This window comes from Mirounga angustirostris, unplaced genomic scaffold (genome assembly GCF_029215605.1).
Source record: "Mirounga angustirostris isolate CCGP_5_RB_7025 unplaced genomic scaffold, mMirAng1.0.hap1 SCAF_13, whole genome shotgun sequence".
Classification (NCBI taxonomy): Eukaryota; Metazoa; Chordata; class Mammalia; order Carnivora; family Phocidae; genus Mirounga; species Mirounga angustirostris.
The window spans coordinates 13,300,608-13,313,116 of NW_026991721.1; the positions used below are offsets into that span (position 1 = coordinate 13,300,608).

The following is a 12,509-nucleotide window of genomic DNA, read 5'->3' on the forward strand; positions in this document are numbered from 1 at the left end:
ACATTTAGGTCTTTCATCCATTTTTTTTCTTTTTTTTAAGATTTATTTATTTGACAGAGAGGGAACACAAGCAGGGGGAGTGGGAGAGGGAGAAGCAGGCTCCCCTCTGAGCAGGGAGCCCGATGTGGGGCTCGATCCCAGGACCCTGAGATCATGACCCGAGGGGAAGGCAGATGCTTAACGACTGAGCCACCCAGGTGCCCCAATCTTTCATCCATTCTGAATTTGTTTTTGTGTATTGTATAAGAAAGTGGTCCGGCTTCATTCTTCTGCATGTGGCTGCTCAGTTTTTCCAACCCCATTTATTAAAAAGACTGTCTTTTTTACCTTTGGATATTCTTTCCTGCTTTGTTGAAGATTAGTTGACCGTAGAGTTGTGTATATACCACATCTTCTTCATCCATTCAATCAACGGACATTTACGTTCTTTCTATAATTTGGCTATTATTGATAATGCTGCTATAAACATCGGGGTGCATGTATCCCTTCAAATCAATATTTTTGTATCCTTTGGATAAATACCTAGTAATGCCATTGCTGGATCATAGGGTAGTTTTATTTTTGGCTTTTTGAGGGAACCTGCATACTGTTTTCCAGAGTGGCTGCACCAGTTTGTATTCCTATCAAGCGTAAGAGGATTCCCCTTTCTCTGCATCCTCACCAACACCTAACATGGTTGGAGCTAGAGGATATTATGCTAAGCAAAGTAAGTCAGCCAGAGAAAGACAAATACCATATGATTTCATTCATATGCGGAATTTAAGAAACAAAACAGAGGAACATAGGTGGGGGGAAAGAAGCAAACCAGGAAACAGACTCTTAACTATAGAGAACAAACAGGGTTACTGGGGAGGGTGTAAATAGGTGATGAGTGTCCATGAGTGCACTTGTGATGAGCAATGAGTAGTGTATGTAAGTGTAGAATCACTAAATTCTACACCTGAAACTTATATTACACTGTATGTTAACTAAGTGGAATTAAAATAAAAACTTGAAAAAAATAGACATTCAATTTTATTATGCATCTCAATAATTCTGCAGTTGAGGTGATGTTCTCTGCTATCTAAACCTGCTTGCAAAATTATAACTTGGATATTTCAGGGTGACATTATTTATGGCAAAAAGAAAAGAAGGAATCCTACTTGGGTATATCTGTGGGTGTCCTTTAAAGCCCTGTTTATGCCACTACATTGATATTTCTTAGAACAATAACAAAATATCGCATGACATTAGTGGAATACTTTTGTAGTACATTTTCATTAAGAAATTACCACTGAAAATTTCAGGTCTGCAGAAATAATCTGAGACAATAAAACTTATAAAAAGACTTGTCTGTGTAATTTTAAAACTTTAAATCTTTTGGAAATATTCAAGGAAACAAAAATGTGTACCCATGCCAAAATAGTGCCAAACGAAAATATACTCTTAAAAATTCCACAGATTTGGTTGTTATAACTGAGTTTCCTTTCTTATGAAAACATTCAGTGTATTATGTAACATTATGTTCCATATATTATGTAACAGCTCTGTGTGTGTGTGTGTGTGTGTGTTCAGACACATGTGCACGTGTGTACCTACATGTATGTGTGTTCAGGTAATTTTGTGGAAAAAATGGACCATTTGTGGAATGCTGCATGTCCTGCATTTGGCTTACTGCTTTGTTTGGTGTCCCTTGACCTGTTCCTGCTCCAGTTCTTTTAAACTGATACACCAAGAAATCTTACTAGTTCCGGGTCACTCTTGTAGCTTCTTTTAGGCAAGAATTCATATGTGGTTTTGACTACTCCTATTGCATCAAATGGCAAAGCACATGTTAACTTGATTGTCTGGCTTCCAGTGATCTTCAGTGTGATCTGTGAATTCAGGTAGTGTCAGCTAGATTACTTCATTTTAGCATTTCCCACCAACATTTTGCTTAATGATTTTAATACTTATTGAAGCCATTGCCTTGATCCTTTTTTTTTTTTGGAGATCCGAAATAGTGATTTTCTAATTCCATCTTATTTTCTGCTTTTATTCTTTCTGAATTTCCCCCTCATAAACCGCTAGGTAACCCTGAAATACAATTCATAAAGGAAAGACAGAATAAATATTTATCTCCTTTATTTACCAGTTTTAAGAGTAATGCCTTGAAATCCCCAGCAACCTTTAATGGTAACCAATGACTCTGTTTTTCTTTTTTAAAAGTATCTAGATTTAAATTTTTAGACTTAAACATATTTGATGCCTTTAAATTAATTGCAGTCTATATTCATTTGTATGTCAACTATAAGCTAGCTGGAGCCATTTCAAATTGCTTCCTATGTCTCTTTGAAATTATCTGACTAGCTGTTAATACTATTTTTGCTTTCTTGGGGTGCCTAGGTGGCTCTGTCGTTAAGCATCTGCCTTCGGCTCAGGTCATGGTCCCAGGATCCTGGCACCAAGCCCCAGATTGGGCTCCCTGTTTGGTGGGAAGCCTGCTTCTCTTTCTCCCACTCTCCCTGCTTGGGTTCCCTCTCTCGCTGTGTCTCTCTGTCAAATAAATAAATCTTTAAAAAAATACTGTTCTTGATTTCTGGAAAATCAAGTTACTCAAGGTTCATTAAATCTCTACCTCAGACTTCAGATCAGCTATTTGTCCAGAAAAACTCCAATTCTGTTTAGAAAGCAAATATTTCCTTCCAGAGAAATTTGGGGAATAAGGATATACATTGCTACTGGGTTGTCATTATTAGTGGTATTATTTAGACAAGCAAATAAGAAATAGTTTCAAACTACATTTCTAATTCAAATTAAGACAAAAATTTTTTTACTTACCTTTTCTTACTTTAGAGCTGTAATTTTTCTTTCATGCTGATAACCTTAGTTTCAATGGCATTTTTTTTTAAAAATTTTATTTATTTATTGGAGAGCGAGCGAGCGAGAAACAGCATGAGAAAGGAGAGGGTCAGAGGGAGAAGCAGGCTCCCCGCTGAGCCAGGAGCCCGATGTGGGGACTCGATCCCAGGACCCTGGGATCATGACCTGAGCCGAAGGCAGTCGCTTAACCAACTGAGCCACCCAGGCACCCTCAATGGCATTTTAATAGTTATTTATTTATACTAAAATAAACACTGCATGATGAGAAGGTATACTCAAAGTGCTGTCCTTTAGAGAAAATGTTTTACACCGTGTGATCATGTTTCCAACATTATAAACAGATTCATTATTATCTGTTTTCAAGTTTTAAAGATTTATTTTTACATTTTGACCTAAATGTATGTCTTTTAAAATATATCCACTATCAAATTTCCCCTAAATCAAAGCTTTATTATAAGGTACATTCCTAAGAGTTTCCTTCCATCTCTTCCTATCCTTATTAATTTTGTTTCCTTTCCCTCTTCTTTCACACAAGTTATCTTACTAGAAAAACTTTTCTACATCTTGTCTTTATTCACTTAAAAAAAAATGTACTGGAGAACATGGAAAATGTCCTCCACAGCAATAAATAGAAACCTTCCTCTTCCCATTTTCACGACCAGATACTTTTTTATTGTGACTCATAGGTTATTCAACCACCTTTATGTTGGAATGCATGCAGTCTGTTGTCATTATAAATAATGCTAGTGAGTATGTTACGCATAGTTCTTCTGCTACTCTGTCTTTGGGAATGATTCCTAGAACCATGAACGTTGAAAGAGGATGAATGTGTATGGAAGGTTGCTAGTAGCTCCCATCACATGAAACATGGGATCTTCCTGACCCCGATGTATAAACTGTCTACTTCTCTGCAGATTGACCGACAGGATACGTCATTAAACTTTGGGATTTTTGTCATTCTGATAGCTGAGAAGTGATAGTTCAGAGCCGATTTCATTTGCATTTCTATTATTTTGAGTCAGCTTGAAAAATTCTTCAAAGTTTAAAGGCTATTTTTATTCCTTTTATATAGACGACTTAATTCTATTTTATGTCTATTTTCCTATAAGATTGTCATTTTCTTCTCTACTATATGTGTTATAAGTAGTGACTTTTTCTCAGCTTTTTATTTGTCATTTTAATTTCTTTTGTGTTGTTTTGTCAAGAAGTTTTGTATATTCATGTAATCCAAGTTTTAAACTTGCTTTTAGAACTCTCTTTTGGTGTGTGAAATAACGAAGAGATCTAGTCTTATCTTTTTTCTCATAAGGTTCTCTATTTGTCTCAGTATGACACTGTATTTAATAACAATGACTTTAAATTTAAAATAAGGTTAGCCTTCCTATTACAATTTAATTGAACATAAGCAATAGCATGGAGGACATTAGGAGAAGGAAGGGGAAAATGAAGGGTGGGAAATCAGAGGGAGAGATGAACCATGAGAGACTATGGACTCTGGGAAACAAACTGAGGGTTTCAAAGGGGAGGGGGATGGGGGGATGGGTTAGCCTGGTGATGGGTATTAAGGAAGGGCACGTACTGCATGGAGCACTGGGTGTTATAGGCAAACAATGAATCATAGAACACTACATCAAAAACTAATGATGTAATGTATGGTGATTAACATAACATAATAAAATAAAATTTAAAAAACAATTTAATTGAATTTTTAAGGTGTTTGTTACCTGGTATTTGTGCTTGTTTAGTCATTCATATAAACCATTAGAACAGAAACTTTGAAATATGATTCCTTGGTATTCCCAAATAGAACATATATTGCCTTCATCCCAGGCCTAATACATATGAGCTAGACTAGATAATGCTTGTAGAGATTTCCAGACTTGATAATACTGGGAATGCAGCTTTCTGAGTAATCCTATTCAAGCATGATGTAAGAATATTGAAACGACTCCACAGACTGTCACAGAAAATCTAGGACAAAACTAACTTCCGTGACCTCTCAGACTAATAGCCTCGATACTATCATGAAAGGAACACTAGATTTATAGTCACCAGAGTTGAGACCCTTTGCTCAGAGATCAGTCATTTCAGTCACTTCCAGACTAGTTTCTTGAAACTAGTTTCTGTGTCATTATCTACACAACAGGTGTAATTGTCCTTGCCCTGTGTCCTTCTCAACATAAGCTGTTTGAAGTATAAGACCATCCATTCATAGAATACATAGAGCCCAAAGAATAGTGTCAGAAAAGAATCATCACCCTCTCCTCTTATCACACAGCATGTCCATCTGCATCTCCCAACAAAGACAATGCTTTAGTGACTACAACGCACATAACTTTAAAGGCAAGTAACTTGTCTTCATATGCAGTAATAAATCAGAAAGACCTTTTCTATGATGAGTTAACATGATCCTTCAGTAACTTTATTCCCCACACTGAACCATCTCTTGGGCTTTGTAATATTTTATGTGTTTGCTTTTAGACAATTTGAAGAAATTGAGGCTTTATGGATCAAAATCCTATGGAATTCATCCCAGAATTAACTTGCATCTTCAGGGGATTTGAGTTTACCAATTCACAATATATTAACATTAAAGTCATATATAAAAACCTCATGCACACATATGTTAAAGGCTTTATAAGGCTCTGTTCCCATTGTTCTCTGGGATTAAAAACATCTGTTGAGATTAGTTCAGTGGAATGGGACTTTTGTGTCTATTAATTTCTGGAGGACATCCTTCACATCTTCATTCCTCAGGCTGTAGATCAGAAGATTCAGCACAGGGTTGACGACTGTGTAAAATACAGAGGCCACTTTGACACTTTGCCTGGAGTTCTTGGAGTTGGGCACACAGTAGAGGGAAAGGATGGTCCCGTGGAAGATGGTGACAGCGGTCAGGTGGGAGGCACAGGTGGAGAAGGCTTTTCAACGCCCGCTGGCAGAACGGATCTTTAGTATAGTCACGAAAATAAAAATGTACGGAGTGAGGTTGATGAGCAGTGTGCTCACCTTATTGAAAGTGGCAAAGCCAAAAAGCAACAGGTGGGGAATGAGTATGTCTGAGCTCGAGACAGCAATGAGAGCAGTATATTCACAGAAAAAAATGGTTGATTATGTTATGTCCAGAAGAGTTTAGCTGGAGAGCATAGCAGAGGAGAACCAAGGGACCAAACATACCCCAGAGATATGAGCCAGACACCAGCAGGGCACAGAGCCTCTGCGACATGACCACTGTATAAAGCAGAGGGTTGCAGATGGCCACAAAGTGGTCATAGGCCAGCACCACCAGCAGGAAGGATTCTGTCACCACAGCGGTACAGGACAGGAAGTACTGCAACATGCAGCTAAAGTAGAAGATGCTTTTATCCGCCATGACCAGGTTCTCAAGCAGCTTGGGAGTCACGATGGAAGAGTAACAAAAATCAACCAAAGAAAGGTGGCTGAGGAAAAAGTACATGGGAGTGTGAAATTTGGGGTTAATCTTGATGATTACTATCATCCCAAGATTTCTTACCACGGTGATAATGTACATGATCAGAAACACGAGGAAGAGAGGAATCTGAAGCTCTGGGTAATCTGTGAAGCCCAAGAGGGCAAAGGTTGTCTCCACACTCAGAGTTCTTACCGCCATCACCACAGTGTCCTCGAAAGGAGGTGAGGGGGGCGGGGTATGGGAAGAAGTTGTTTCTGTCAAAGAGAAGCTTTATGGAGTTAGTGACAAATATGCATGATGCTTTATGGTAGACAGAAAAAGAAAAAAAAGAGCGGCAAGAGTTATCAGTCTTAGTTTCTTCCATACAGAACATGCCTCATGCAGATAACTGCTATGCATATAACCTAGTCTCTGAGCTGAGTCTCTGAAATGTCTTTGCATTTCCACTGCACTTTGTGCATCTTGCACTAGGCTGTGGGGTGGGTGTCTTTATGATAATCACCTGTGACCAACAAAGAATAACCAGCCCCTAAAAAGGAAGTAAGCCATTGAAGATGTTATCAATAGAGATGTTAAATGATTTAAGTTCCCTGGTTAGCTTTCTATAAAAGACCAACCCTAAAGGCCCTCATTGGCAACCCTGTCGGGACCCCTCTCACTCTTGAGAGCTTTTTCTGTATCTTCATGTAATAAACTTCTATCACTTTACTCTCTCTCTCTCTCTCTCAAACACACACACACACAGAAAAAAAGAAAGAAGAAAGAAAGAAAGAAAGAAGGAAGAAAGAAAGAAAGAAAGAAGAAAGAAAGAAAGAAAGAAAGAAAGAAAGAAAGAAAGAAGAAAGAAAAAAGAAAAGAAGGAAGGAAGAGAAAGAAAGAAAGAAAGAAAGAAAGAAGAAAGAAAAAAGAAAAGAAGGAAGGAAGAAAAGAAAGAAAGAAAGAAAGAAAGAAAGAAAGAAAGAAAGAAAGAAAGAAAGAAAGAAAGAAAGAAAGAAGAAAGGAAGGAAGGAAGGAAGGAAGGAAGGAAGGAAGGAAGGAAGGAAGGAAGGAAGGAAGGAAGGAAGAAAAGAAGGAAGGAAGAAAGAAATTACCAGGGGTGCCTGGGTGGCTCAGTCGGTTAAACTTATGCCTTCGACTCAACTCATGATCCTGGAGTCCTGGGATCTAGTCCCGCATCAGGCTTCCTGCTCAGCGGGGAGTCTGCTTCTCCCTCCGCCCCCCACTGCTCCTTCTCTCTCGCTCTCTCTCATCTCTCTCTCCCTCAAGTAAATAAATAAATAAAATCTTAAAAAAAGGGAAATAATTATACCATATTGCGGTGTGTACATCCACACATTAGCTAGTAATGTAACATGTACAAAACTGATAGTAAATGTTTGCACATAAATGCATAAATGAGTGAAAAAGTATGAAAAAATGTGCAATGCTTGTCCCAAAACATACATACTATACTTTGCCTGTATACCAAATCAATTAAAATCTTTAAGATGATAAGGTCAAAGCAAAATGTTAGAGAAATCTAGGAAAACAGCATAGCAATCCCATTTTAACACCTTTTGTTTAGTAAAGGCTACCTCTCTCACTGAATAGATTAGCTCCTGAGTGGTTCAGAAGGACAATGCATCCTTTTGACTTCTGAGTGGAGTGTACACTTTATTAGAGTTTAGATCCAAAGGGTTAGCTTCTCTTATAGCCCAGGCATTGAATAGATAAGTCTACGGTCCCAAGATTTATCAGGTAGGAGTCCTCTCAGAATTAACTCATTTATGAAAGTTTATATACCAATTTCCAGCTCATTTAAAGAGGATGTGAATAAATATCCATTTCCAGCTGGTAAGTTAATTCTGTTCTTTGTAAAATGGTTGGAAATTGACTTAAAGCCAAATATTTCATGCATGTTAACCTTTCTTTAATATTGTTCACAATTGGATAGCATTTACAGTGATTTAACATGAAAAGTAAAATAAAAGAAGATCCTAGTTACCATATCAGGAAAATAATAACCCCACAGTTTCATAGAAAACCTGAATGAACTTACCTACTACAGAGAAACAGGCCACCGCCCCCTGTTTCTCAGTAAGCTGAGTATGACTGGGCCACCAAGGCTGTTATATCTAAGTCTGTAGCCCTAGGGACTCAAACTCTGGAGAACCATGAGCAACTCATTCTTCACAAGCATCAAAACAGGTAATTAAGGAAAATGCCAGGTGTTGTGTACAATTTTTAATGACTAAAATTTCCTCGAAATTACATGGAAAAATTGCAGCTTCAGTTGCAGCTTTCTAACTTTTCTACCCTTTCTGTCATCTCACAGCTTGTTCTCAACATCAGCCAGGGTTTTTCTTTTAAAATTTTAGTTAGACCAAATCACTCTTGTAAACCCCTGTGGTGTTTCTCCATTTCACTCAAAATAAAAGCCAAAGTTCTTAAAATGTACTACAAAGCTCTGCTTGATCATGTTTCCTGCCTTTCTGACTTCCTATCCTACTGTTCCTCACCTGGCTCGCTCTTTCAGAAACTTTGTCTGCAAAGATTTGAATGATTCAAAGGAGTTTTAAAGGAGTATATTAGGACCACAAGGGTGATGAAAACTTTATTTCTCTAACTAAAAAGTTTCATATATTTACAAAATTGTGCTTGTTATAAAGTTTGTGCAATTATTAAAATTTCATAATTAAAATCATTTTTATTTTAAACATAATCAAAATCATTTTAATAATTATTTAAATTGTTGTCAATGGAAGAAAGGAGAAACAAGGAGTTCATTCTATAGGCTCTCTATGGATTCCATACACAGTTAGACATGAGTCTACACCAGCTGAACTTTATTTAAAATAAAATCTTTTGGGTTAAAGTCTTGCTACCCAGAGTCTGTGTCCAATGGCTGGGATCACCAGCATCACTTGGATGTCTATTAGAAATGAAGAATCTTAGGCCCCCTACGTGCCCACTGCACTAAAATCTGCACTTTACAGCACCCCCAGATAATTTGTATGAATAATAAAGTTTGAAACTCCCTGGTTTTGATACCTTTGGTTTAATGGAAATTCTGGTGATTTGGCAAGATATTCCACTAAACTAAAAATAAGTAAATGAATATACTCACATATTTTTTTTCTGCCTTTCTCTTCATGGTTGCTGATCACCTATTTTCCTCTTTTATTCACAAACTACCTAAATCCAAAGAGAATTCATCCTTTCTCCATTCCCAAACAAATGTAACACAACGTATGTAATAAATCAATACATTCTTAAGGGTAATGATTGATAATGGTTACTTTGTCATAAAGGTCTTGGAAGAGGGAGTGTATATATTTTGTATCCTTTAAAAACACAACACTGCACACACATGGAGAAAGAGAATCATACAGTCCTCCCTGGTGGAATTAAAACAGAAAGTTGTTTCATTTCCCAGAGTGAACAAACCTTGAGCTGCATTATCTGGAAAGTGTGCAATATAGTATATTAGTAATTGGTCAGAATAATATGGTAAAGTTATGTGGAATCCCTACTTTATAACTGAGGAAAATTGAAAGTAGGACACCTATTTATTTTATAATTGTTTACTTTCAGATGTAAGACAAAGGTTTGTGTCACTTTTAAAGCATAAGATGAAGTTAAAAAGTCATATTTAAGATAAACACACTTGCTCTTGGAGATGAGATTATCATTTAATTTCTAAGGTGATATAGAGCAACAATGTTGCATCTCTGCCCAGTTCATATCCTGGGAACCTTGTGTGATACAAACCATGATTAGCAAGAAATAAACAGAGAGAATATTTTGATTTTAAGTCAATCACTGGGTTAAGACCAACAAATGAATAATCAATTAAGATGTTATTTATTTACTTGAGAGAGAGAGTGAGGAAGAGAAAGAGAGAGCAGGAGCCAAGCCAGGGAGGGGCAGAGGGAGAGGGAGAAGGAGACCCCCTGCTGAACAGAGAGCCCGACAGGGGGCTGGATCCCGGGACCCTGAGATCATGACCTGAGCTGAAGGCAGATGCTTGCTTAACCAATGGAACCACTCATGTGCCCCTGAATAATCAGTTTTAGAGAACATTTCAATCAAAACAATTGCAACCTTGCCGTATTTGTCTGGCAGATGAAGCTATGCCAGCAGGCAAAATGTGTAATTAACTAAAGATTAACCTTTAAAAGCAAAACAGGAATTAACAAACTATGCTTGAAATGTATTACAATATTCACAGTGTTAATAGCTAGCATTTAAAAAATCAGTTTTGACACATCAGATTCTAAGACATGTGAGATAAATATCTGAATTTGTTTTATTTTGTTTTTGGTCCCCTTGATAATCCTTTTGTAAATTGGTGTAAAATAATTTTTTTTTGATATTCAAAGTCATCATGTTTCACATCACTTCCTGTATTAAATAAAAGTACAAGAGGCTCTTGGAAGAAGGAGCAAAGAAGTTGGCCAGGTCTTAGAAAGAGCACCTCCAGGGTCATTGCTAATTTTTCCATATTTTCATTCCTAGTTAGTTACCACTTTACAGAATTCCTCCATAACCCTAAAATTCTCATTGGTTTCATAGAACTGAAGATTGTTTTTAAAATGATTTGCCCTGCCAATATGCAATTCAAGAGACTTGGATTTTATGGTCTGATATTTACTGTTAAATAAGTTTCTTAGAATTGCTGCAGTAAGTTACCACAAATGTGGTGGCTTAAACCAGTGGAAATGCATTCCATCATAGGTCTTGAGACCAAAAGCCTGAAATCAAGGTGCTGGCAGAGTCATGCTCCCTCTGATGTTGCTAGGGGAGAATCCTTCTTTGCATCCACCTAGAGCCCCCTGGTTGGTAGCAAAGAAACACCAATCTTCACATAGCCTTCTCTGTGTGTCCTTTTTTCTGTCTCTTATATGGACACACTTGTTGGATTTAGGGTCCCACCTAATCCAGTGTGATCTCATCTCAATCCTTATCTTAATTACATCTGTAAAGATCCTATTTTCAAATAAGGCCACATTCTGAGCTTCTGGTTGGACATGGATATTTGGGGAGACACTATTCAACCTGCAACACTATGTTACTTCACATATGATTCATAGCTCTTTTACTAAACTTTGGAGTGAATAGAAATCAAATGATCAAATAACTGGTTTATTACAATAGATTTTAATCCAGTGAATAGATGAAAAGATTAGAATCCATCATCTCTACTAGAAGCATCAAACAATTCTCCATATAATAAATCAAATCTCTTTTGTAAATACAAATCTTCAACAAAATTGTATTAAGTGATTTATTAACTTCCTGACACTCTCCTTCACATCTTTGTTTCGGAGGCTATAGATCAGAGGGTTCAGCATGGGAATCACCACTGTATAAAATAAAGAAACTACTTCGACTATGAGCCACGAGTTTTGGGAGTTGGGTACACAATAAAGGAACAGGATAGTCCCATGGAAGATGGTGATGGCAGTCAGGTGGGAGGCACAAGTGGAGAAGGCTTTTTGGCGTCCACCAGCAGAAGACATTTTTAAGACCGTGACAAAAATGAAAATATAAGTAGTGAGCATGATGACCAGGCTGCTCACCTCATTTGAATATGGCGATGATGAAACAAAGCACTTGGCTGATGTAGGGGTCAGAACAGGAGACGGAGACAATGACAGAGTGAGCCACAGAAGGATAATGTCAGGAGAAAATAGGTGAGTGTCAGGGGAGAGACTATACCCCATATGTAGGGCCCTGACCCCAATGACGCACACAGTTTTTGGGACATGACAACCGTGTAGAGCAGAGGGTTACAAATGGCCACAAATCGGTCGTAGGCCATCACTGCCAACATGAATGTTTCTGTCACTGCACATATACAAGCCAAGAAGAACTGCATGATGCAGCCTATGAAAGAGATGGTTCTGTCTTCCACCACCAAGTTCTCCAACAGTTTGAGTGTGACTGCGGTGGAATAACAGAAATCGACAAAGGACAGGTGGCTGAGGAAAAAGTACATGGGCGTGTGGAGTTGGGGACTGACCCTGATGATCATGATCATGCTCAGTTTGCCCACCACGGTGACTGTGTATCTTACTGCAGCAATTCTAAGAAACTTATTTAACAGTAAATATCAGACCATAAATCCAAGTCTCTTGAATTGCATACTGGTCAGGAATACCAGGAACAGGGGAATCTGGAGGTGTGGGTATTCTGAGAAGCCCAACAGGGTGAATGTGGCGCCAATACTCTGATTTCCTTCTGCGAACAACAT

At 37.8% G+C, this 12,509-nt stretch overlaps 2 protein-coding genes across 2 annotated transcripts; both read right to left on the bottom strand.

The window, feature by feature from the left end:
- Positions 1-5,532: 5,532 nt before the first annotated feature.
- LOC123857984 (olfactory receptor 5D14-like) lies at positions 5,533-8,171 on the bottom strand. Its single transcript, XM_064576617.1, is given in 3 exon segments — positions 5,533-5,943; positions 5,945-6,528; positions 8,057-8,171. Coding segments are annotated over 3 exon segments (1,110 nt in total).
- Positions 8,172-11,517: 3,346 nt separating this feature from the next.
- Positions 11,518-12,509, bottom strand: LOC123841748 (olfactory receptor 5D13-like). Its single transcript, XM_045871268.1, is given in 4 exon segments — positions 11,518-11,841; positions 11,843-11,918; positions 11,920-12,331; positions 12,404-12,509. Coding segments are annotated over 4 exon segments (918 nt in total).